Genomic DNA, 26724 nt, shown 5'->3' on the forward strand with positions numbered 1-26724 from the left:
ATACATACATACATATGTATATACATACATACATACATATGTATATACATACATATATATGTATATACATGCATGCATACATACATATGTATCTATATACACATACTGTACATACATTTATATATATATATACATACATAAAAATACATACGCACACACACACACAAACACATGTATATAGGCATATATACATATGCATGTACATACACATATATACATCTGTATATATATCCATCCATCCATTTTCTACCGCGTGTCCCTATATATATATATATATATATATATATATATATATATATATATATATATATATATATATATATATATATATGTATATATATGCCAAAAGTTTGCAAACATCTTCTCCTCATTCAATGTGTTTTCTTTACTTTCATGACTATTTACATTGTAGATAGTCACTAAAGGCATCAAAACTATGAATGAACACATGTGGAGTTACGTACTTGACAAAAAAAGGTGAAATAACTGAAAACATGATTTATATTAAAGTTTCTTCAAAATAGCCACCCTTTGCTCCGATTACTGCTTTGCACACTCTTGGCATTCTCTCAATGAGCTTCAAGCACACCTGGGAAGTGAAAACCATTTCAGGTGACTACCTCTTGAAGCTCATCGAGAGAATGCCAAACGTGTGCACTGTGTAGTTAAATTCAACACTACTGGAGGTCCTCGGTCTACGTACGAGTTTTGATAAAAGCATGTTGGCTCGTGCGATTAATAATAAAAAAATATTGCTTTAATCGCGTACATAAACATACTAAATTATTTTGCATTTGAGACCAAGAATTGGGGTCTTTTTTAGATTAGACATTTTAAGTAAATTGCAATTCTACAAGTGGGTAATACCATTTTTAACATGTGTGATAAATCATGACTAAGCCAAATTTTTAATTCTGATTAATCTGATTTTTAAACAATAATCATTTAAAAGCATTAGTAATTACATATACATAGGCCAAAATGATTAAAATCCACTTTTAGTGATATTTTCCTACTGTTAGTGTCAAAAGCATCTCAGCGTGTTGGTTTGCAAAAGGTTTTTAGAACCCAAACAACTTGAAGTCACTTATGAAACATGTTCAGATTGCATCATGGTAATGCTGCTGTATTTCTGGCTTGCTGCTACGGCTAATATTTAGCATAAAAAAAAAGTTTTCTTGATCATCCTCTGCTTGTGTGCTGCACAGGCAGATGGAGGATAAAATACACAAACACAGAAGAGATGAACTGGTGGTGGAAAACCAAAAACAACAACAGCAGCCGGCGTGAAGTCGGATTCCGTCAATTAGGGCGCGGTTGTGATTGAATCCAAATACGGGCTTTAATTGCTAATATCAAAGCGTAATTAAGATGATAAATCGTGACTGATCTTATTGAATTAGAAAGGCGGCAGAGACGCAGCAAATTGACTGTCAGCTAAATGAGTGTTTGTAATTGGCTGACAAGTTTGCTTCCAGCACTGATTCAACACGTTTTTACCCTCAAAAATAAAAAAGAATGCTGCTGCTGATTTCATAAAATGTCCTGTCCAACTTGGAAATTCCCTTTTTGAAACTTAGTTGAGTTTCGGAAAGACCCGACTTGTCATGAATGCAGAGATATATTTGTGTTATTCAATAAAAAGCTCTGGGTCACAGGGCCACGGTAACTAAAATGGGCCAGTTCCATGCTCATTTGCATTAAATATGCCACATACATGCTACTAATTAGCATCAGCCAGTTTACATGGCGATTTTTACACCTCTAAATTTGGTATTGAAAACCACATCGAAGATGCACATTACAGTCAAACAGCTGGTGTGTAATAAGTACAATATTTACAGTACGAACACTTTGTAAGACTTAACACAGTACAAGATCGGCACATTAAAAGTTAATGGCAAAAACTACATCATGACTACAGTAACACACAGTAGTCTACACACTGCTGCCATCTAACGTCTTGGAATTGCAACTGCATGCAAAGGTCGACTATATAATACTTGCGAATGAGACCCGGAATAGTAATAAAACAACATTTAACAACTAGAAGAACAGTTATAAGTATAAGCTCACTGTTTAGTATTGAGTTAGAAAAAGTCGATTTTGTTATTAAACCATTAACATCTATTAAGACACAAATAAGTATCGAAAACCGGTACCACTCAGTAACCGTATCGATTCCCCGGTAGCTTATCAATTCAATTGGGAAAGTACATTATATTTTTGGTATAACGGTTGTCCAGAAACTTGAGGCTTCCTGGTCATTGCTGTTGTGTCCTTGGGCACCAATAATAATATTTAATAGTTGTTTATAGCAATGTCTGATAATATCGGGCTGCCGGTATTATCGGCGAATAAAGGCTTTACAATGAAATATCGGAAATTCTCGGTATTGGTTTCAAAATTATTGGTATCTGTTTCAAAAAGTAAAATTTATATAAATATTTTAAAAATATAATATCGGAAATTATTGGTATCGGTTTCAAAAAGTAAAATTTTTGACCTTTTAAAACTCCACTGTGGACACGGACTTAGGGAGAAGTTCAGAGCGCCAATTAACCTTAAAGGTACTGCCCGGACGGGCTGCGACACTGCGGTGCTCTTGCTAAAGATGGAACATTTGGCGGAAATGCCGGACAGTTCTGCAGACTTCATGGCTGGCTCGCATCGTGGTCACTCCGTGATCACGTACGACCGCCAGACACTTCTGGATATGGACATATTGGGCCGTTTTGGACTGATAGACGCGGGCGTGCTAAACATGCTAACTAGCATGGGGATACGTCGGCGGCTACATCCAGCGGCCTGTGAAGCAGGGGAGTCTAGTAGCAGCGGGGGCCGTCTACGGAGCAGACGCCAGCGGTGTGATCGGAAACGCGGATGTCGAGCGGGGCTAAAAACAAAGCAGAAGGCTAATCCCCACAGAACACCACTTCCCTCCACCCTGAAGACGGATTTAAATAAAGGATGCGAGACTACTGGTCTGGGTAAGGAGTCAGTTAAATTAGAACAAGTTTTTTCTGCTTTGAGTGTTTCAGAGTTGGACATGTGTTTTACTGAGGTGGCTAACTATGATGCGTGCAGTTTATCAAAGCAACAAACAAACAATCGGAAAATCCCCGTTACTGAGGAGGCTAACCATGATGCGTGCAGTTTATCAAAGCAACAATCAAACAATCGGAACATTCCCGTCGTATCAATTCCTAGATATGGTCGTAATTATACTGAATGCACTGGGCATAATAAACACAACATTATTAATATTGCTACTACGGATAATTTGATCAAAAATTCCCTAAAACAGCCCACTACCTATAATATAGGTTTTTTAAACATAAGATCATTGTCTCCCAAAACGTTGTTAGTTAATGATATCATCAGAGACAACAATCTTAACGTCATCGGTCTCAGTGAAACCTGGCTTAAACCAAACGACTTTTTTGCGCTAAATGAGGCATGTCCTCCTAACTTTACACATGCGCATATTGCCCGTCCGCTTAAAAGGGGTGGGGGGGTCGCACTAATATACAACGAAAACTTTAACCTTAGTCCTAACATAAATAATAAATATAAATCGTTTGAGGTGCTTACTATGAGGTCTGTCACACCGCTGCCTCTACACCTGGCTGTTATCTACCGCCCCCCAGGGCCCTGTTCGGACTTTATCAATGAATTCTCAGAGTTCGTTGCTGATCTAGTGACACACGCCGATAATATAATCATAATGGGGGACTTTAATATCCATATGAATACCCCATCGGACCCACCGTGCGTAGCGCTCCAGACTATAATTGATAGCTGTGGTCTCACACAAATAATAAATGAACCCACGCATCGCAACGGTAATACGATAGACGTATCACCGCTTCCAAAGTTACGATACTCCCGTATACTAAAGTATTGTCCGATCATTACCTTATAAAATTCGAGGTTCAGACGCATGTTCGTCAAACTAATAATAATAATAACTGCTATAGCAGCCGCAACATTAATACGGCCACAACGACAACTCTTGCTGACCTACTGCCCTCGGTAATGGCACCATTCCCAAAGTATGTGGGCTCTATTGATAACCTCACTAACAACTTTAACGACGCCCTGCGCGAAACCATTGATAACATAGCACCGCTAAAGTTAAAAAAGGCTCCAAAAAAGCGCACCCCGTGGTTTACAGAAGAAACTAGAGCTCAGAAATTATTATGCAGAAAGCTGGAACGCAAATGGCGCACGACTAAACTTGAGGTGCACCATCAAGCATTTAGTGATGGTTTAATAACTTATAAACGCATGCTCACCTTAGCTAAAGCTAATTATTACTCAAATCTCATCCACCGTAATAAAAACGATCCTAAATTTTTGTTTAGTACGGTAGCATCGCTAACCCAACAAGGGACTCCCTCCAGTAGCTCCACCCACTCAGCTGATAACTTTATGCAATTCTTTAGTAAGAAAATTGAAGTCATTAGAAAGGAGATTAAAGACAATGCGTCCCAGCTACAACAGGGTTCTATTAACACTGACACGATTGTATATACGGCGGATACTGCCCTCCAAAATTGTTTCTCTCGTTTTGAGGAAATAACATTAGAGGAATTGTTACAACGTGTAAATGGAATAAAACAAACAACATGTTTACTTGAACCTCTTCCTGGGAAACTGATCAAGGAGCTCTTTGTATTATTAGGTCCATCAGTGCTAAATATTATAAACTTATCACTTTCCTCGGGCACTGTTCCCCTAGCATTCAAAAAAGCGGTTATTCATCCTCTTCTTAAAAGACCTAACCTCGATCCTGACCTCATGGTAAACTACCGACCGGTGTCTCACCTTCCCTTTATTTCAAAAATCCTCGAAAAAATTGTTGCGGAGCAGTTAAATGAACACTTAGCGTTTAACAATCTATGTGAAACCTTTCAATCCGGTTTCAGGGCAAATCACTCGACGGAGACAGCCCTCGCAAAAATGACTAATGACCTATTGCTAACGATGGATTCTGATGCGTCATCTATGTTGCTGCTCCTCGATCTTAGCGCTGCTTTCGATACCGTCGATCATAATATTTTATTAGAACGTATCAAAACACGAATTGGTATGTCAGACTTAGCCCTGTCTTGGTTTAACTCTTATCTTACTGATAGGATGCAGTGTGTCTCCCATAACAATGTGACCTCGGACTACGTTAAGGTAACGTGTGGAGTTCCCCAGGGTTCGGTCCTTGGCCCTGCACTCTTCAGCATCTACATGCTGCCGCTAGGTGACATCATACGCAAATACGGTGTTAGCTTTCACTGTTATGCTGATGACACCCAACTCTACATGCCCCTAAAGCTGACCAACACGCCGGATTGTAGTCAGCTGGAGGCGTGTCTTAATGAAATTAAACAATGGATGTCCGCTAACTTTTTGCAACTCAACGCCAAAAAAACGGAAATGCTGATTATCGGTCCTGCTGGACACCGAACTCTATTTAATAATACAACTCTAACATTTGACAACCAAACAATTAAACAAGGCGACACGGTAAAGAATCTGGGTATTATCTTCGACCCAACTCTCTCCTTTGAGGCACACATTAAAAGCGTTACTAAAACGGCCTTCTTTCATCTCCGTAATATCGCTAAAATTCGCTCCATTCTGTCCACTAAAGACGCTGAGATCATTATCCATGCGTTTGTTACGTCTCGCCTCGACTACTGTAACGTATTATTTTCGGGTCTCCCCATGTCTAGCATTAAAAGATTACAGTTGGTACAAAATGCGGCTGCTAGACTTCTGACAAGAACAAGAAAGTTTGATCACATTACGCCTGTACTGGCTCACCTGCACTGGCTTCCTGTGCACTTAAGATGTGACTTTAAGGTTTTACTACTTACGTATAAAATACTACACGGTCTAGCTCCATCCTATCTTGCCGATTGTATTGTACCATATGTCCCGGCAAGAAATCTGCGTTCAAAGGACTCCGGCTTGTTAGTGATTCCCAAAGCCCAAAAAAAGTCTGCGGGCTATAGAGCGTTTTCCGTTCGGGCTCCAGTACTCTGGAATGCCCTCCCGGTAACAGTTCGAGATGCCACCTCAGTAGAAGCATTTAAGTCTCACCTTAAAACTCATTTGTATACTGTAGCCTTTAAATAGACTCCCTTTTTAGACCAGTTGATCTGCTGTTTCTTTTCTTTTTCTTCTATGTCCCACTCTCCCCTGTGGAGGGGGTCCGGCCCGATCCGGTGGCCATGTACTGCTTGCCTGTGTATCGGCTGGGGACATCTCTGCGCTGCTGATCCGCCTCGACATCTCTGCGCTGCTGATCCGCCTCCGCTTGGGATGGTTTCCTGCTGGCTCCGCTGTGAACGGGACTCTCGCTGCTGAGTTGGACCCGCTTTGGACTGGACTCTCGCGACTGTGTTGGATCCATTGTGGATTGAACTTTCACAGTATCATGTTAGACCCGCTCGACATCCATTGCTTTCCTCCTCTCTAAGGTTCTCATAATCATTATTGTCACAGACGTCCCACTGGATCATTATTGTCACCGATGTCCCACTGGGTGTGAGTTTTCCTTGCCCTTATGTGGGCCTACCGAGGATGTCGTGGTGGTTTGTGCAGCCCTTTGAGACACTAGTGATTTAGGGCTATATAAGTAAACATTGATTGATTGATTTGAATGCCGGCCCAGACACATAATATGAAGTGAAGTGGATTATATTTATATAGCGCTTTTCTCTAGTGACTCAAAGCGCTTTACATTGTGAAACCCAATATCTTAGTTATATTTAAACCAGTGTAGGTGGCACTGGGAGCAGGTGGGTAAAGTGTCTTGCCCGAGGACACAACGGCAGTGACTAGGATGGCGGAAGCGGGAATCGAACCTGCAACCCTCAAGTTGCTGGCATGGCCGCTCTACCAACCGAGCTATCAACGGCTTTTCACACACAGCAGTGAATGCGACGTATACTTGGTCAACAGCAATACAGGTCACACTGAGGGTGGCCAGATAAACAACTTTAACACTGTTACAAATATGCCCCACACTGTGAACCCACACCAAACAGGAATGACAAACACAGTTGTTGAAGTATTATTCAATAAATGTATTTATAAAGGATTTTCGAATTGTGGCTATTTTTAGAATATTTTTAAAAATCTCACGTACCCCTTGGCATACCTTCAAGTACCCCTAGGGGTACGCGTACCCCCATTTGAGAACCACTGGCATAGACAGTTGAGAAGGGAGAAGAGAGAGGAAGGAAATTATCGGTATTGGTTTCAAAATTATTGGTATCTGTTTCAAAAAGTAAAATTCATATAAATATTTAAAAAATGTAATATCGGAAATGATCGGTATCGGTTTCAAAAAGTAACATTTTTTACTTTTTAAAACTCCACTGTGGACACAGACTTAGGGAGAAGTTCAGAGCGCCAATTAACCTTAAAGGTACTGCATTTGCGTATCGGCCCAGTCACATAATATCAACGGCTTTTCACACACACACAAGTGAATGCGATGCATACTTGGTCAACAGAAATACAGGTCACACTGAGGGTGGCCGTATAAACAACTTAAACACTGTTACAAATATGCCCCACACTGTGAGCCCACACCAAACAGGAATGACAAACACAGTTGTTGAAGTATTATTCAATAAATACATTTATAAAGGAATTGTTGCTATTTTTAGAATATTTTAAAAAAATCTCACGTACCCCTTGGCATACCTTCAAGTACCCCTAGGGGTACGCATACCCCCATTTGAGAACCACAGGCATAGACAGTTGAGAAGGAAGAGAGAGAGAGAGAGGAAGGACTATACGGAGGAAAAAAAAACAAGTGGACACAAGCATGATCATGAGCACTTTTATCGGCCTTAATATCTCCCTTAGCACACACACACACACACACACACACACACACACACACACACACACACACACACACACACACACGCAGTGTAGTTAAATTGAAATATTTGCCGGCGTGTGTCACAAGCATGCAGGATGGTAATTATGACAGATCTGATTAGGCGGGCCGAGTCAGGCGGCTCCAGGCTGCAGGTGCGACCTTGTGCATTCCTGCGTGTGCAAATAAAATTAATTACAAGTGCGGGGGGGGGGCACGCCGCTTGTGACATCGGAGCGGGGGCGGGGGCGGGGGGCGGGCGCTCCCACAGGGGGCACCCTAATGGAATATTTTCCCCGCGTCTAATAATACAGTTGGTATTGACTTGAGGTAATTAGGGGGATCATTAAAGCGCTTTTCCCGGCGTATTTGCCTGCCTGATCAGATTAGCGGGAACGGGCTTCAGGACGAGCCCTGTGCGGTCTGTCGGGAGGCGAGGAGGAGCGCGGGAGAGGTGAAAGGACCGGGGTGAGCCCGTGGTCCACTTAGCCGGCGCGACACGGGAGTCGAGGAGGAGGAGGAGGAGGACAGATGGGGGAGCGAGAGGTGCTGTGTGGAAGTGAGATGCCACAAAGTGATCTGAGCATGCTCAGTGAGGAGGAGAAACCAAACGGGGAAAAAAAAAAAAAAACAAGCTGCTGGGAATTCCACTGTCCATTAAAGCATTTAAAAACAGCCTCTTTGCGGGATAATTCATTGAACAAATGAGAGATTCAGACAGCTGCCGCCGCACGTCAATTAAAAGGCAATTTGGTTTCCATGGCAACCTAATAAGCAGACATAAATGAATGAATGAATTAATAAACAGTCACTGCCTTTTTTTTAAATTTATTTTTTAAGCCCTTCCCGGTTACACGCGCTTATCACCCTGATATTGTAAAAAATTTATTCCACTGAGCTGGGGCGGTATAGCTCGGTTGGTAGAGCGGCCGTGCCAGGAACTTGAGGGTTGCAGGTTCAATCCCGCTTGTGCCATCCTAGTCACTGCCGTTGTGTGTCCTTGGGCAAGACACTTTACCCACCTGCTCCCAGTGCCGCCCACACTGGTTTAAAAATGTAACTCAGATATTGGGTTTCACTATGTAAAAGCGCTTTCAGTCACTAGAGAAAAGCGCTATATAAATATAATTCACTTCACTTCACTGTCAATGCGACACGCCGGAGAGGTCAGAGGTCGGACGTCAAAGGTGGCGGCAGAGACAAGGTTGTTGTGCTTTTAGTGTTTTCCTGCCGTCTCCTTTTGTCTGCACCTGTGCTTTTAGTGATACATCCTCGGCGAGGGGCGGACCTTGAGGGACACCTGCTCGCAATTAGCACATCTGTATTTAGGCACGTCACTGTCAGCTTGGCCTCGCCGGTTATTGTCTCCTGTACCTGCCCCCGTGCAGGCGCCTGTTTCACCTCGTCAGCTCTGGTACGTTGTCTTTCCTTAGTCCTGTAATCCCTTTATGCTGTGCTCAGTGCGCTCTGGCTTTTCCCCCCCGCCGAACACTGAGGGATCTGATTTTGTTGGTAATTCATGGTGTGCACTTCTGCCCCATCACTTAAGGTTACACTTTTCTGGACTTATTAATTTTTTTCCTTTTGTAATTTCAACCTGGGCTTCACGGTGGAAGAGGGGTTAGCACTTCTGCCTCAGAGTACCAAAGTCCTGAGTAGTCAGGGTTCAATCCCGGGCTCGGTATCTTTCTGTGTGGAGTTTGCATGTCCTCCCCGTAAATGCGTGGGTTCCCTCCGGGTACTCCGGCTTCCTCCCACTTCCAAAGACTTGCACCTGGGGATAGGTTGATTGGCAACACTAAATTGGCCCTAGTGTGTGAATGTGAGTGTGAATATTGTCTGTCTATCTGTGTTGACCCTGCGATAAGGTGGCGACTTGTCCAGGGTGTACTGGGCCTTCCGCCCGATTGTAGCTGAGATAGGCATCAGCGCCCCCCCGCGACCCCAAAGGGAATGAGCGGTAGAACTGGATGGATGGATGGTAATTCAATCTTGCCTCCCGTCTCTACATCCTGGGGTCACACCCACTTGACCAAGATCTTAACAAAGGTGGCACACAACTTCATCCATCCATCCATTTTCTACCGCTTGTCCCTTTTTGGAGTCACTTTAGCCTACCTCAGCTATAATCGGTCGGAAGGCAGGGTACACCCTTGACAAGTCGCCACCTCATTAGTGCTTTTTCAAAACAAGACGGAAGCTGTGCCGGTTAAATTGATGCCATTCCACAGATTAATGTACGTACCCCCCTCCACACCCCACCCCTCCCCCCCACAACCCGCCCAGCCCGTACCCTTCCACTCCTGGGACTGCCGTGCCAGGCAAGTAAGTGCAGGGTGACAGATGGCATCCCCCTCCCCCGCACTACTACACTACAGCCCCCCCTCCCCTGGTGGCACAGCGGCGGACCAGATCAGTGCCATTCTGTCTCATTAGAGCCTGGCTAATTAGCGTAGCCTCTTCCAGGGAAAGCGAGCGCGGGGGAGGGGAGGCGAGGGGTTTGAGGGTGGGCACTCTCGACCAGTTACTGGCGAGTCGGAGGGCTCCGAGCCCGGCGGGGCGAGCGGGGTTCCCGGGGTGCTTGTTTTATAACAGCGGGGACTCTGATTCCGTCTGTTGTGGAATTCCTCGCAGGAAGTGTTTGGTAATCAAAGTTGTGTCAAAGGGGCGAGGCCCCGGACGGCCCCGCCGCTCGCCTTGGCGTTAGCCTGCCAAGCGAGCGAGTCTCTCCTGTTTATGTCGGGAACAACAAAGCGCACGATCACGAGCGGCGTCACAAACAGGATGAGAAGATAAAGCTGGGTCACGTTCAGGCACCGTTTGATGGCACCGGTGCCGGCGGGGACGGTAGTGGCCAGAGCGGGAAAAACAAGAATGTATTGGTTGCTATTAGGGATGTCCGGTAATGGCTTTTTTTGCTGATATCCGATACTGTCCAACTCTTAATTACCGATACCGATATACAAAGTCGTATACCATGAATTAATTAACGTTGACCCCGACTTTAAACAAGTTGAAAAACTCATTCGGGTGTTAACATTTAGTGGTCAATTGTACGCAATCTACTAATAAAAGTTTAAATCAATCAATCCATCAAAAATAACTTTAACTATGATTTCAGTTAAAGTTGAATGGCTTTTTTGCCGATATCCGATATACCGATATTGTCCAACTCTTAATTACCGATTCCGATATCAATCGATACCGATATATAAATGAACACATTATCATGCCTAATTTTGTTCTGATGCCCCGCTGGATGCATTAAACAATGTAACAAGGTTTTCCAAAATAAATCAACTAAAGTCATGGGAAAAAAATGCCAACATGGCTCTGCCATATTTATTATTGAAGTCACAAAGTGCATTATTTTTTTAACATGCCTCAAAACAGCAGCTTGGAATTTGGGACATGCTCTCCCTGATAGAGTATGAGAAGGTTGATGTGGGCGGAGTTGAGGTGTGGGAGGGAAGGGGATGGCGGGGGATGTATATTGTAGCGACACGGAAGAGTTAGTGCTGCAAGGGGTTCTGGGTATTTGTTCTGTTGTGTTATGGTGCGGATGTTCTCCCGAAATGTGTTTGTCATTCTCGTTTTGTGTGGGTTCACAGTGTGGCGCATATTTGTAACAGTGTTAAAGTTGTTTATACGGCTGTTGACCAAGTCTGCTTTGCATTCACTTGTGTGTGTGAAAAGCCGTAGATATTATGTCACTGGGCCGGCACGCAAAGGCAGTGCCTTTATATATATATATATATATATATATATATATATATATATATATATATATATATATATATATCAATCAATCAATCAATGTTTACTTATATAGCCCTAAATCACTAGTGTCTCAAAGGGCTGCACAAACCACCACGACATCCTCGGTGGGCCCACATAAGGGCAAGGAAAACTCACACCCAGTGGGACATTGGTGACAATAATGACCCAGTGGGACGTCGGTGACAGTGATGACTATGAGAACCTTAGAGAGGAGGAAAGCAATGGATGTCGAGCGGGTCTAACATGATACTGTGAAAGTTCAATCCACAATGGATCCAACACAGTCGCGAGAGTCCAGTCCAAAGAGGATCCAACACACAGCAGCGAGAGTCCCGTTCACAGCGGAGCCAGCAGGAAACCATCCCAAGCGGAGGCGGACCAGCAGCGCAGAGATGTCCCCAGCCGATACACAGGCGAGCAGTACATGGCCACCGGATCGGACCGGACCCCCTCCACACGGGAGAGTGGGACATAGAAGAAAAAGAAAAGAAACGGCAGATCAACTGGTCTAAAAAGGGAGTCTATTTAAAGGCTAGAGTATACAAATGAGTTTTAATGTGAGACTTAAATGCTTCTACTGAGGTGGCATCGCGAACTGTTACCGGGAGGGTATTCCAGAGTACTGGAGCCCGAACGGAAAATGCTCTATAGCCCGCAGACTTTTTTTGGGCTTTGGGAATCACTAATAAGCCGGAGTCCTTTGAACGCAGATTTCTTGCCGGGACATATGGTACAATACAATCGGCGAGATAGGATGGAGCTAGACCGTGTAGTATTTTATACGTAAGTAGTAAAACCTTAAAGTCACATCTTAAGTACACAGGAAGCCAGTGCAGGTGAGCCAGTACAGGCGTAATGTGATCAAACTTTCTTGTTCTTGTCAAAAGTCTAGCAGCCGCATTTTGTACCAACTGTAATCTTTTAATGCTAGACATGGGGAGGCCCGAAAATAATACGTTACAGTAGTCGAGGCGAGACGTAACAAACGCATGGATAATGATCTCAGCGTCTTTAGTGGACAGAATGGAGCGAATTTTAGCGATGTTACGGAGATGAAAGAAGGCCGTTTTAGTAACGCTTTTAATGTGTGCCTCAAAGGAGAGAGTTGGGTCGAAGATAATACCCAGATTCTTTACCGTGTCGCCTTGTATAATTGTTTGGTTGTCAAATGTTAGAGTTGTATTATTAAATAGAGTTCGGTGTCTAGCAGGACCGATAATCAGCATTTCCGTTTTTTTGGCGTTGAGTTGCAAAAAGTTAGCGGCCATCCATTGTTTAATTTCATTAAGACACGCCTCCAGCTGACTACAATCCGGCGTGTTGGTCAGCTTTAGGGGCATGTAGAGTTGGGTGTCATCAGCATAACTGTGAAAGCTAATACCGTATTTGCGTATGATGTCACCTAGCGGCAGCATGTAGATGCTGAAGAGTGCAGGGCCAAGGACCGAACCCTGGGGAACTCCACACGTTACCTTAACGTAGTCCGAGGTCACATTGTTATGGGAGACACACTGCATCCTATCAGTAAGATAAGAGTTAAACCAAGACAGGGCTAAGTCTGACATACCAATTCGTGTTTTGATACGTTCTAATAAAATATTATGATCGACGGTATCGAAAGCAGCGCTAAGATCGAGGAGCAGCAACATAGATGACGCATCAGAATCCATCGTTAGCAATAGATCATTAGTCATTTTTGCGAGGGCTGTCTCCGTGGAGTGATTTGCCCTGAAACCGGATTGAAAGGTTTCACATAGATTGTTAGACGCTAAGTGTTCATTTAACTGCTCCGCAACAATTTTTCAAGGATTTTTGAAATAAAGGGAAGGTGAGACACCGGTCGGTAGTTTACCATGAGGTCAGGATCGAGGTTAGGTCTTTTAAGAAGAGGATGAATAACCGCTTTTTTGAATGCTAGGGGAACAGTGCCCGAGGAGAGTGATAAGTTTATAATATTTAGCACTGATGGACCTAATAATACAAAGAGCTCCTTGATCAGTTTCCCAGGAAGAGGGTCAAGTAAACATGTTGTCTGTTTTATTCCATTTACACGTTGTAACAATTCCTCTAATGTTATTTCCTCAAAACGAGAGAAACTATTTCGGAGGGCAGTATCCGCCGTATATACAATCGTGTCAGTGTTAATAGAACCCCGTTGTAGCTGGGACGCATTGTCTTTAATCTCCTTTCTAATGACTTCAATTTTCTTACTAAAGAATTGCATAAAGTCATCAGCTGAGTGGGTGGAGCTACTGGAAGGAGTCCCTTGTTGGGTTAGCGATGCTACCGTACTAAACAAAAATTTGGGATCGTTTTTATTACGGTGGATGAGATTTGAGTAATAATTAGCTTTAGCTAAGGTAAGCATGCGTTTATAAGTTATTAAACCATCACTCCATGCTTGATGGTGCACCTCAAGTTTAGTCATGCGCCATTTGCGTTCCAGCTTTCTACATAATAATTTCTGAGCTCTAGTTTCTTCTGTAAACCACGGGGTGCGCTTTTTTGGAGCCTTTTTTAACTTTAGCGGTGCTATGTTATCAATGGTTTCGCGCAGGGCGTCGTTAAAGTTGTTAGTGAGGTTATCAATAGAACCCAAATACTTTGGGAATGGTGCCATTACCGAGGGCAGTAGGTCAGCAAGAGTTGTCGTTGTGGCCGTATTAATGTTGCGGCTGCTATAGCAGTTATTATTATTATTAGTTTGACGAACATGCGTCTGAACCTCGAATTTTATAAGGTAATGATCGGACAATACTTTAGTATACGGGAGTATCGTAACTTTGGAAACGGTGATGCCCCTGACAAGCACTAGGTCTATCGTATTACCGTTGCGATGCGTGGGTTCATTTATTATTTGTGTGAGACCACAGCTATCAATTACAGTCTGGAGCGCTACGCACGGTGGGTCCGATGGGGTATTCATATGGATATTAAAGTCCCCCATTATGATTATATTATCGGCGTGTGTCACTAGATCAGCAACGAACTCTGAGAATTCATTGATAAAGTCCGAACAGGGCCCTGGGGGGCGGTAGATAACAGCCAGGTGTAGAGGCAGTGGTGTGACAGACCTCATAGTAAGCACCTCAAACGATTTATATTTATTATTTATGTTAGGACTAAGGTTAAAGTTTTCGTTGTAAATTAGTGCGACCCCCCCACCCCTTTTGAGCGGACGGGCAATATGCACATGTGTAAAGTTAGGAGGACATGCCTCATTTAGCGCAAAAAAGTCGTTTGGTTTAAGCCAGGTTTCACTGAGACCGATGACGTTAAGATTGTTGTCTCTGATAATATCATTAACTAACAACGTTTTAGGAGACAATGATCTTATGTTTAAAAAACCTATATTATAGGTAGTGGGCTGTTTTAGGGAGTTTTTGATCAAATTATTCGTAGTAGCAATATTAATAATGTTGTGTTTATTATGCCCAGTGCATTTAGTATAGTTACGACCATATCTAGGAATTGATACGACAGGAATTTTCCGATTGTTTGTTTGTTGCTTTGATAAACTGCACGCATCATGGTTAGCCACCTCAGTAACGGGGATTTTCCGATTGTTTGTTTGTTGCTTTGATAAACTGCACGCATCATAGTTAGCCACCTCAGTAAAACACATGTCCAACTCTGAAACACTCAAAGCAGAAAAAACTTGTTCTAATTTAACTGACTCCTTACCCAGACCAGTAGTCTCGCATTTTCCATCTAAATCCGTCTTCGGGATGGAGGGAAGTGGTGTTCTGTGGGGATTAGCCTTCTGCTTTGTTTTTAGCCCCGCTCGACATCCGCGTTTCCGATCACACCGCTGGCGTCTGCTCCGTGGACGGCCCCCGCTGCTACTGGACTCCCCTGCTTCACAGGCCGCTGGATGTAGCCGCCGACGTATTCCCATGCTAGTTAGCATGTTTAGCACGCACGGGTCTATCAGTCCAAAACGGCCCGATATGTCCACATCCAGAAGTGTCTGGCGGTCGTACGTGATCACGGAGTGACCACGATGCGAGCCAGCCATGAAGTCTGTGGAATTGTCCGGTATTTCTGCCAAATGTTTCATCTTTAGCAAGAGCTCCGCGAGAGCGCAGCCCGTCCGGGCGCCGCCATCTTGGTTATATATATATATATATATATATATATATATATATATATATATATATATATATATATATATATATATATATATATACACATCCATTTTCTACCGCTTGTCCCTTTTGGGGTTGCAGGGAGTCACTGAAGCCTATCTCATCTGTATTTGGGCGGTAAGTGGGGTCAAGTCGCCACCTCATCACAGTGTGTGTATATATATATATATATATATATATATATACATATATATATATATATATATATATATATATATATATATATATATATATATATATATATATATATATATATATATATACATACAATGTGTATATATATATATGCACAGCCCGGCCAACCCAATGCGGCCCCGAGCCAAAAAGTTTGGGGACCCCTGGTTTTAATAAACCTTCTAAATCGCAGTTCTGCCCGGGTATTGCCTAATTCCCTTTGCCTCGTACACAACACAGGGACCTCAAAAAAAGCCCACCAAGGAGCAAAGTCCACTATATAGGACTGGTATTTGGTCCTAAATTATAGAGGTCTATAGGGGTGCGTATTATGGTCTGGGTGAGGGAGTGAATCACATTTGATTGACAAGTGAAGACTGGTTTTGGACCAAAGGAGTTGAACGTGTAGCTTATAGATGGCGGTACTGAATACTGAATCTGGCAGGTTCCTGACAAATGTTTTGTCAAGTGGTGAGGAGTACCTACATAAACAGTTGTGTAGCACTAGTTGGAGTTAGGTTACCTATTGTGTAGAGCGGTACCTAAAAGGGTAGATACACTCCTCTTTGGGTCTATGTCCGGGAAATAGTAATAATGACATTAGTCACATGATTAGATATTCCTGTTCCACCAATGTTCCACTGACGTCTGGAGGAGGATGGAGGATGGGCTGGACTGGCAGGATGCCCAGAAGGGGTCCTGGGTATATAATGGTCGTTGGGGAAAGGGTTGGCCCTGGTCCTGTCATGTGTGGCTCAGTCCGTGTGACATGGATCTACGCGGTTCTGGTTCTAGCGTTTGGAGTGTGGATGTGTGGAGCTCCCTGGAGAAGAAACGCAGTAAACAGGAGTTTACTGATGCATGCAAGTGTGTGTGTGTGTGTGTGTGTGTGAGTGAGTGTGTATTAAATATATGTTGCAGTCCTCTCTGATTGTGTTCTGCTAGTGTGTGTTTCAGTGGGGGTGGGCGTGGGGGGGGTACTGGAATTCTGCCATGCTGTTCCTCTCAGGGCTCGTAAGCATAGCAGGCCTCTGCCAGCCTTTAACGCCCCCCCCCCCCCCCCCCCCCCACACACACACACCCACCACCCACACCTCATGTATTCAATGTGGCATTTCAACCGCACTTGAACTGCCTCACATCCCGATCACGAACTACTAGGGGTGTAAAGGTACACAAAAATGTCGGTTCGGTACGTACCTCGGTTTAGAGGTCACGGTTCGGTTCATTTTCGGTACAGTAAGAAAAATACAACAAAACATACATTTTGGGGTTATTTATTTACCAAATTTTTAAACAATGGCTTTATTCTTTTAACATTGGGAACACTATATTAATTCTGCCCACGTTAATCCACATTAAACTGCCTCAAATTGTTGCTCAGATTAAATAAAAAGACCAAACTTTTCTTCTACATATAAAAAGTGCAACATTAAACAGTTTCAAGTCAACTCACCCTGCCATTCAAAGCTTTTCTGTCCGTAAAACACACACACACACACACACACACACACACACACACACACACACACACACACACACACACACACACACACCCACACACACACACACACACGCTCACACACACACACACACACACACACACACACACACACACCGCAAAATGAGCTAACATTATGCTAAAAGCTAATTAGCCTTTGCCTCAAGCCAGAACTTCGAGCGAGCTGAGCTGCAGTTTTAGTTTCTAGAAGGTCAACGGGCTCATAGTGAAGTCAGTAGTAGTTGACTGGAAGGTGTTTATTATTATTTGGGGAGAGTACGCTGCCTTATGCTCACCTGCTAAACACCTATCTGCTTGACGCTGAAGCATTTACTACATGCGCTCTGAATACGCACAGCTGATTGGCTGTTACCGCTATATATGTAACCAATCAGATGGTTCTGTGGGCGGGACAATGCTGGGTGCTGAGAGAGGAAGAAGAAACAAAGCAGCTTGTTAAGACTTTAGCTTAGAAACTCGTTCGGTACACCCCCGTACCGAACTGAAACCCTGTACCGAAACGGTTCAATACAAATGCCGTTACACCCCTAAGAACTGCACTGACGACCAGTCTTCAAGTCAAATGGAGACTAACTTTCTCACGCCCTCGTGAGTGTCCAGTCATCCCGACACGCACGTTCCAAAAAACAGCAAACGCTTCTGCGGCGGGGTTGCGGTGGCCAAAGGGTGACGTGGTAGCGTGGCGACGCAGTGGAAGGGACGTAGTGTAGCGAACAAAAGACAATGACAGTGGACGTCTCAGAAGGGACCAATTAGTCTAGCTCCCACCAATTTCAGTACGTAACCTTAATGGTGACAAAAAGTGACAGGGTATGTCACTTTTAAAAACAAGAGGATAAGAGCTGAATGGTTAGAGTGAGCGTTAAATAGATAATAGCAAACATGGACAAATTACATATGTGGAGAGGCGGACATCGAGGCAGGGCACACCGTAACCTGCTGCGGCGAGGAGGCGTTGCCTGCAGTCCGACAGCGAGGCAGGGCACGCCGGAGCCCGGCCCAACATGGCGGCGAGGAGGTGTGGACTGTGAGCAAACAGCGAGGCGGGGCGCGCCGGAATAAACCCCGCAAATATTATCAGGTGTGTGGGTCGCCCAGATGGGCACAATTTAAATCTCCTCTCACACTGTATAAAAGGGCAGTGGCCGTAAACGCCGGGGGGAGAGACGGAGAGAGAAGGAGCCAGCAGGAAGCCGATGCTGGGCGCGAGAGGAAAAGATCACAAGGAAGACGACGCATGCAGCCGAAAAGCTGGAGCGGAAGAGCGAGCAGAAAAACGGGAAGACTGCAAAGAAAACCGGCAAGAGACTTACTTATTGCAAAATAAAAGAAGTCTACACCTGCTCGACAGAATGTCATTCCTTGGTGGTCCTGAGAACCCTCATGACGACGGCTCGAGACTGTCACAACATACAATTTTATTTTTCACTTAAATTTGATCTATTTTCAAAAACTGCATCTACGCGCTTGCCAACATCTATGTTTCTCTGCTCAAACTCTGCCTTTACGAGATAAAAATGAAAATGAATCCATGGTAAGATTAGTGGTTGCACTTGACTGGTGATGGAAATGTACACTAAGTGAGTCAATATTACTACTACTTCCTCAGAATACGACATTTAGGAAAATGACAGGACTTGCTGCTGATTACAATTCCAAGTATCCTTGAGTGAGATCGGCCGATACCAATTACATCTAATAACAGGACATTTTATTATGTTTTCATGGTGAGTGCAATTCACAGTTTAATAATGTCAACAAAGTACTTAAACAAGTTCAGTATTTTCTTACATTAGAAACAAAAATGTTGGCAAAACAAAGCTAATAGTACGCAATACAAATCAAAAGTCGAGACTGCATGTAAAGTAATGTTTTTTTACTCCACAGAACATTCCACCAGAAGGTCTTATCTTTGTCCATGTGATGTCAGATGAAACACAAATTGACCTGTTTGGCCACAATACCCAGCAATATGTTTGGAGGAGAAAACGTGAGGCCTTTAATCGCAGGAACATCCATCCTACCGTCAAGCATGGTGGTGGTAGTATTATGCTCTGGGCCTGTTTTGCTGCCAATGGAACTGATTCTTTACAGAGAGTAAATGGGACAATGAAAAAGGAGGATTACCTCCAAATTCTTCAGGACAACCTAAAATCCTCAGCTGGGAGGTTGGTTCTTAGGCGCAGTTGGGTGTTCCAACAGGACAATGACCCCAAACACATGTCAAAAGTGGTAAAGGAATGGCTTAACCAGGCTTGAATGAATATTTTAGAATGGCCTTCCAAAGTCCTGATTTAAACATGTGGACAATGCTGAACAAACAAGTCCATGTCAGAAAACCAACACATTTAACTGAACTGCACCAACCAGATGCCGACAACATTGCAATTTGAAGTATAAACGATAAATCGTTGAATATTAAGAAAATATGTGAAAGTTCAACTCCTGCCTTGTTTACTTCCCTGACGAGCTCCTCAAAAATTTGTGATGAATCAGAAATATCAAGCAGCTAAAATGTGCCAAACATGGATAAGGAATGGATTTATATATGTGTAATTATTAAAGGATATATGGTAGGGCTCGGCAATATATCGAATATACTCGATATATCGCTGGTTTATTTATCTCTGTGCGATATATAAAATGACTATGTCGTGATATTTGAGTATATGTTCTCACGCAGATGATTTTAGCTGCGGGCATTACACTACAGTCGTTTCTCGCTCTTTCTTGTCTCTCCTTCTCACAGAGACATAAAACAAGCGCACCTTCTTACATATGTCACATACTGTCGAGTGTGCAATGTCAGACGCCCTGGACGAGCAGCCTGGGTAACGTTAGCTGTGATGCTAGCGGTGCGGTGCGAGTGGTAATACGAGAGAGAGAAGGTGCGAATCTGGTAACAAATGAAGGAAGAATTAATTCCCAAGAAAAATAGTAGGGGGTCCATGGCTTCAAGTGGGAATATGTTGACCAGACAATTGTAATATGTCAAGTATGCGGCAAAAGCGTTGCTACAAAATGTAGCATTACTGCTAATTTGTAACATGACTTAAAAAGTCACCTGCTAGAAAATAAGGAGTGCTTGAAACTCCGCATGTCAACATCTCCGTTCGGCGCCACACCAACAAATTGCCCAAAAAACCATTTCCACATCAACACCGTATGACAAACTAGTCAACAACAGAAGGAGATAACGTCCATTGGAACTGACCACATAGCGAAGGACATACACTATTTGATTTCTTATTATGCAGCTCATTTTTATTTGACAGTTATTGAAATATCTTGTGTGACATCATGCACAAACGTGCACTTTATTTGCTTTAAACTACCGTAGTGGCATTCTGTACAAAAAGTGCACTTTAATTTAGTGTTGTTTTCATAAGTCTCCTTAGTGACATCATGCACAAAAGTGCACTCATTGCTTGTTTTAAAATGTCTCTGACAATCTTGCCTTTTTCTGTTTTGAAATGACATGCATGTTTGTGCTACTACTTAATAACTTTTTAATAAATACAGTTATGGTCAATTGATTTAGTTGTGATTTCCCTCTCTGCATGAATGTTTAAAATGAGCATATATTAATGCAGTATGAAGAAGAATGTTTTAATGTAGACACATAGAATCATCATACTGCTGTGATTATATGCATCAAGTGTTCATTCAAGGCTAAGGCAAAAAATCGAGATGTATATCGCGTATCGCCTAAAAATATTGAGATAGTAATAAAAAGCCATATCGCCCAGCCCTAATATATAGTGCTTGAACGTCTTTTAAACTGTCCACAACGTTCAATGAGCAGGAGTTATGTTATATGCGACTTTGCGTTGACTATTTGTTGGAAACATTGTTTGAATTGGGTCATATAAATTGATGCTGTGCTCAAGTCTCTTCCGAACAAAACTGAAAGTTAGGGCAAAAACACTCTGCGGGCCAAACCTTTTGTCATGCTTGTGACATCTCCAAGGTCGCACTGGGCCTTAGTTTGGACACCCCTGGTGTATGGACATAGACAGTTTGCTGCTAAAAGCCTCTGTTAGAAAAAATAAATACAGTATGAGTCAAAATGGATCACTTTTTGTGATCTGCATTAAAAAACAATAATTGGCACTGGCATGTAAAGAAAATCAGCTTATTATCAACTATTATTAAAATACGTCAAGCTGTGTATGAAGACAAAAAAATACCAGAAATGTAGCTGCCGTTAAACCCCCAAACAGACACTGGACAAATCATCAAGCTCGAGGAGCAAGCCTCACATTTCCACCCACACTTTGAGTTCCTGGTAGTGAAAGTGAATAAAAGAACAATTGTCTGCCCACAGCATGAAACTAAAGCAGAACTAACGTATACCTTCAATAAAGATGGAATTAGAAGAGGAACACTCAGCGTCTTAAGACACAATACACCACCATACTTTACTACTAGTGTACTAGCAAGCTACAGTACACACACCATTGTACGGGATATGTACTGTACTGTACTGTGCAATCAATCAATCAATCAATCAATCAATCAATCAAACCATGCAAGACATTGAATCATCACATCAGGGGTGTCCAAACTTTTTCCACTGAGGACCGTACACTGAAATATTAAAAAAGCATGAGGGGCCATTTTGATATTTTTCACTTTTAAAACCAATATATATATATATATATATATATATATATATATATATATATATATATATATATATATATATATGTATATATATATATATGGGTGTGGGAAAAATCACAAGACTACTTCATCTCTACAGAACTGTTTCATGAGGGGTTCCCTCAATCATCAGGAGATTTTCTGATGATTGCGTATATATATGATGTATATATATATATAGTATATATATATACACACATATGTATAAATATATACATATATATATATATACATATATATACACATATATATATATATATATATATATATACATATATATATAAATATATATACATATATATATACATATATATATATATATACATATATATACATATACACATACATATATATATATATATATATATATATAAATATATAGACATACAGTAATGGCTGCATTTCTGATAGTTGTTTGTGTGCCATGTTGTTCCAGACCACAGCAAACATTACCCAGCTTGCATATATTGTTATAAATCCATTCGAAGAAGACAGCCCGCCATTTTCTTTAACTTGGACCTTTGGCCATTCTGAGCCAGTAATATCTAAACATTATCCCACCCTTTAAGAAGCCACTAGTTTACTAATGTTTTCCAATTTTGTAAAAATGGGTACAATAAATATTACATTTCAACATTTCTGTCAACAAAGATTTGTGTCAGCCTGCGACACAGTCATTTTAATAGTGGGCTAATATAGCTAATAGAGACACTTACTTCATGGGTTGCCTTCATTATAACACCTATTATTTTTTGCGGCAATCCCACTATTTATATTAAACATGCTTTTTCTGATAAGAGTATTTGGCGAGTGCCGTTTTGTCCTATTAATTTTGGCAGACCTTGAACTCACCAGATTTTGTTTACATGTACAATTTTATTTTTTTATGCCACTCTTTCTTTGTCTTATTGTGTCCACCAAACTATTTATGCTGTGTGTGAATGCACAAATGTGAGCTTTGTTGATGTTATTGACTTGTGTGGAGTGCTAATCAGCCATATGTGGTCAGTGCATGACTTCAAGCGAATTCAATGCTAACACGCTGTTTAGGATAGCTATATGTACATATTGATACATTATGCCTCACTTGCAGGTATATTTGAGCTCTTTTAATTTCCTATGTCCTCTGTGTGTTTTAATTTGTATCTGCATTTCTCGTGACATATTATCTGTATTTAATATTGGCTGCATTTCTGATGGTTGTTTGTGTGCCATGTTGTTCCAGACCACAGCAAACATTACCCAGCTTGCATATATTGTTATAAATCCATTCGAAGAAGACAGCCCGCCATTTTCTTTAACTTGGACCTTTGGCCATTCTAAGCCATTAATATCTAAACATTATCCCACCTTCTAAGAAGCCTCTGTTTTACTAATGTTTTCCAATTTTGTAAAAATGGGTACAATAAATATTACATTTCAACATTTCTGTCAACAAAGATTTGTGTCAGCCTGCGACACAGTCATTTTAATAGTGGGCTAATATAGCTAATAGATACACTTACTTAATGGGTTGCCTTCATTATAACACTTATTCATTTTTTGCGGCTCCAGACAGATTTTGTTTTTGTATTTTTGTTCCAATAGGGCTCTTTCAACATTTTGGGTTGCCAACCCCTGACATAGGAAGACACCAAATGAGATCCAAAGACGGGTTCTGATCTGTCCGCTAACCGTAGTTATGTCACGTCGCGGTGTTCAAGGTAAAATCGGACGACGTGATCGGATCTGAGCCGCGAGCAAGCTGCGTCACGGTTTGCGTGATCGGAGTTGAACCCCGGGCTGCGCGGCGCTGACAGGGAGGCTGGTGTGGATGCAGCAACGCCGGCTGGGTTGGAGGGTTGGTGGGAGGGTTTGGGGGTGGTGGTGGTGGTAGTGTGGGGGGGTGGTACCAGCTGCCCGGGGAGCGCCCATTACGAGATGGAGGCAGCGATAAGTGCTCTCCCAGGCCCCCTTTCGCAGGCATAATTAGCACACTTCTTATCTGCTCCTCAATTCACATTCACAGCCGCCTGCCATCAATGAAGCAGGCGGGAATCGGCGGCCAGACACGACGACGTTCCCACACAAAAATGCCTCGTACGCCCTCGCTCTCCCCCCCTCGGACTCCAAACGTTTTTTTTTTCTCTCTCCCGTCTTCAACCTTACAGTAGGTGGAGTCTTTGAACTGATGTACAAAAAAAGAAAAACACAGTGGTTTGTGCATCAAACTGCAATTTGGTCAAACAAAGCTATCTGCGTGTGTAATCGTGCTAATCAGCAGGAAAAAAATAAAGTCTTGGCAGATATTTTGGGATGATTCCCCGCCCCCGGTGATCTATTCCATCCCCCCCCCGTCTTTTTCATCGAGCGCAATTGTGGAAATCTTCCCGAGTCTGCATCCGCAAAAAAACCCTTTAATAATAGCTCATTATTGCTGCGTCTTTAAATGGCTTTGTTTGAGAGTTAAACTGGAAGGTGAACGTCTTTGCCACTTTTTTTTGGAAACACAAAAACGACGAGGTGAGGGGCTGATATCCACAGATTTACCTTTAAAGGCCTACTGAAACCCACTACTACCTACCACGCAGTCTGATAGTTTATATATCAATGATGAAATATTAACATTGCAACATTAGTTTACTAAATTGCAATTTTAAATTTCCCGGGAATTTTTTCTTGAAAACGTCGCGTAATGATGACGTGTACGCTTGACGTCAAGGGGCTGTTAGGAAATATGAGCGCTGCACACACACACAGCTAAAAGTCGTCTGCTTTAACGGCATAATTACACAGTATTTTGGAGATCTATGTTGCTGAATCCTTTGCAATTTGTTCAGTTAATATTGGAGAAGTCAAAGTAGAAAGATGGAGTTGGGAAGCTTTGGCCTTTAGCCACACAAACACACGGTGATTCCTTGTTTAAAATTCACGGAGGTGAAACTTTTCTATGGATCACAGCGAACACGGATCCCAATCGAATGTCAACCAGCAGTTTTCGGTGAGAAATTTGTGGTAAAAAGTTGCTTCTTACTGGAGATCAGCTGAGCTTGTGCCGCCCATAAAGCTGCCGTCGACTTCCCTGAGACACTGCGCGTCAACACACCCGCGGACACACCCCTCCGACTATCAGGTACTGTTAAACTCACTAAAACACTAGCAACACAATAGAAAGATAAGGGATTTCCCAGAATTATCCTAGTAAATATGTCTAAAAACAACTGAATCCGTCCCAATGCAATCACGTTTTTTTTTTCTAGTCCGTCGCTAACAATATCCTCAAACACGGATCTTTCATCCTCGCTCAAATTAATGGGGAAATTGTCGTTTTCTCGGTCCGAATAGCTGTTTTTGTTCGAGGCTCCCATTAAAAACAATGTGAATATGTGAGGAGCCATCAACATGTGACGTCATCGTCTGCGACTTCCGGTAGAGGCAGGGCTTTTCTCCAGTTGCGAACTTTATCGTGGATGTTCTCTACTAAATCCTTTCAGCAGAAATATGGCAATATCGCAAAAATGATCAAGGATGACACATAGAATGGACCTGCTATCCCCGTTTCAATAAGAAAATCTCATTTCAGTAGGCCTTTAAACCTTACAGGCCGCCATGCTTTTCAAACGGATAGCTCTGTGTGTGTGTGTGTGTGTGTGTGTGTGTGTGTGTGTGTGTGTGTGTGTGTGTACCTGGCTCTTGGAGGCGGCCACCTTGGCGAAGAGCGCCTGGGAGACCTTGGCTCGCTTCATCTCCTGCTGGATCTCGTCGTAGATGTTGGAGTTGATGTTGAGGATGCAGCTCTCTGTCTTGCCATTCCACTCGCCGGGCAGGGGGGACGGCTTCACCTGTTCCGACATCAGCCACTGAGCAACTTCTAAGTCCCATACGTCCTCTTAAAGACTGTGCAATCAACATTCAGTGACATTGTACTCGTACAAAATCAGGTATCAAGTCGCTATTTAATATGTAACACCACAGGAAGGCGTAATAATTGTGGAATTAACTTTAACTGACCTTTTGATTGAATTAATTACATTTTTCTCCTTAACTATTACCGTATTTTTTGCAGTATAAGTCACTCCAGAGTATGAGTCACACCTGCCGAAAATGCATAATAAAGAAAGGAAAACACATATATAAGTCGCACTGGAGTGTAAGTCGCTTTTTGGGGAAATTTATTTGATAAAACCCAACACCAAGAATAGACATTTGAAAGGCACTTTAGAATAAATAAAGGATAGTGAACAACAGGCTAAATAAGTGTACATTATATGACGCATAATTAACCAACTCAGAAGGTGCCTGGTATGTTAACGTAACCATATTCCAATAACTATAACATATAGAACATGCTATACAAACGTCTACCAAACAATCTGTCACTCCTAATTGCTAAATCCCATGAAATCTTATACGTCTAGTCTCTTACGTGAATGAGCTAAATAATATTATTTGATATTTTAAGCTAATGTGTTAATAATTTCACACATAAGTCACTCCCGAGTATAAGTCGCACCAAACTATTAAAAAACGTATAGTCTGAAAAATACGGTATTCACATT

The 26724-nt window shown here is 42.4% G+C and overlaps 1 protein-coding gene across 7 annotated transcripts in view; it reads right to left on the reverse strand.

The window, feature by feature from the left end:
* Positions 1-26724, reverse strand: part of satb1b (SATB homeobox 1b) — a 210205-nt gene that overhangs the window by 26721 nt on the left and 156760 nt on the right. For all 7 annotated transcript variants that reach the window (XM_061915459.1, XM_061915464.1, XM_061915463.1 and 4 more), the window contains one exon: positions 25852-26007. In XM_061915459.1, the coding sequence (XP_061771443.1) occupies positions 25852-26007 (156 nt within the window). The remainder of the gene's footprint in view (positions 1-25851; positions 26008-26724) is intronic.

Source organism: Nerophis ophidion, linkage group LG11 (assembly GCF_033978795.1).
Source record: "Nerophis ophidion isolate RoL-2023_Sa linkage group LG11, RoL_Noph_v1.0, whole genome shotgun sequence".
Taxonomy (NCBI): Eukaryota; Metazoa; Chordata; class Actinopteri; order Syngnathiformes; family Syngnathidae; genus Nerophis; species Nerophis ophidion.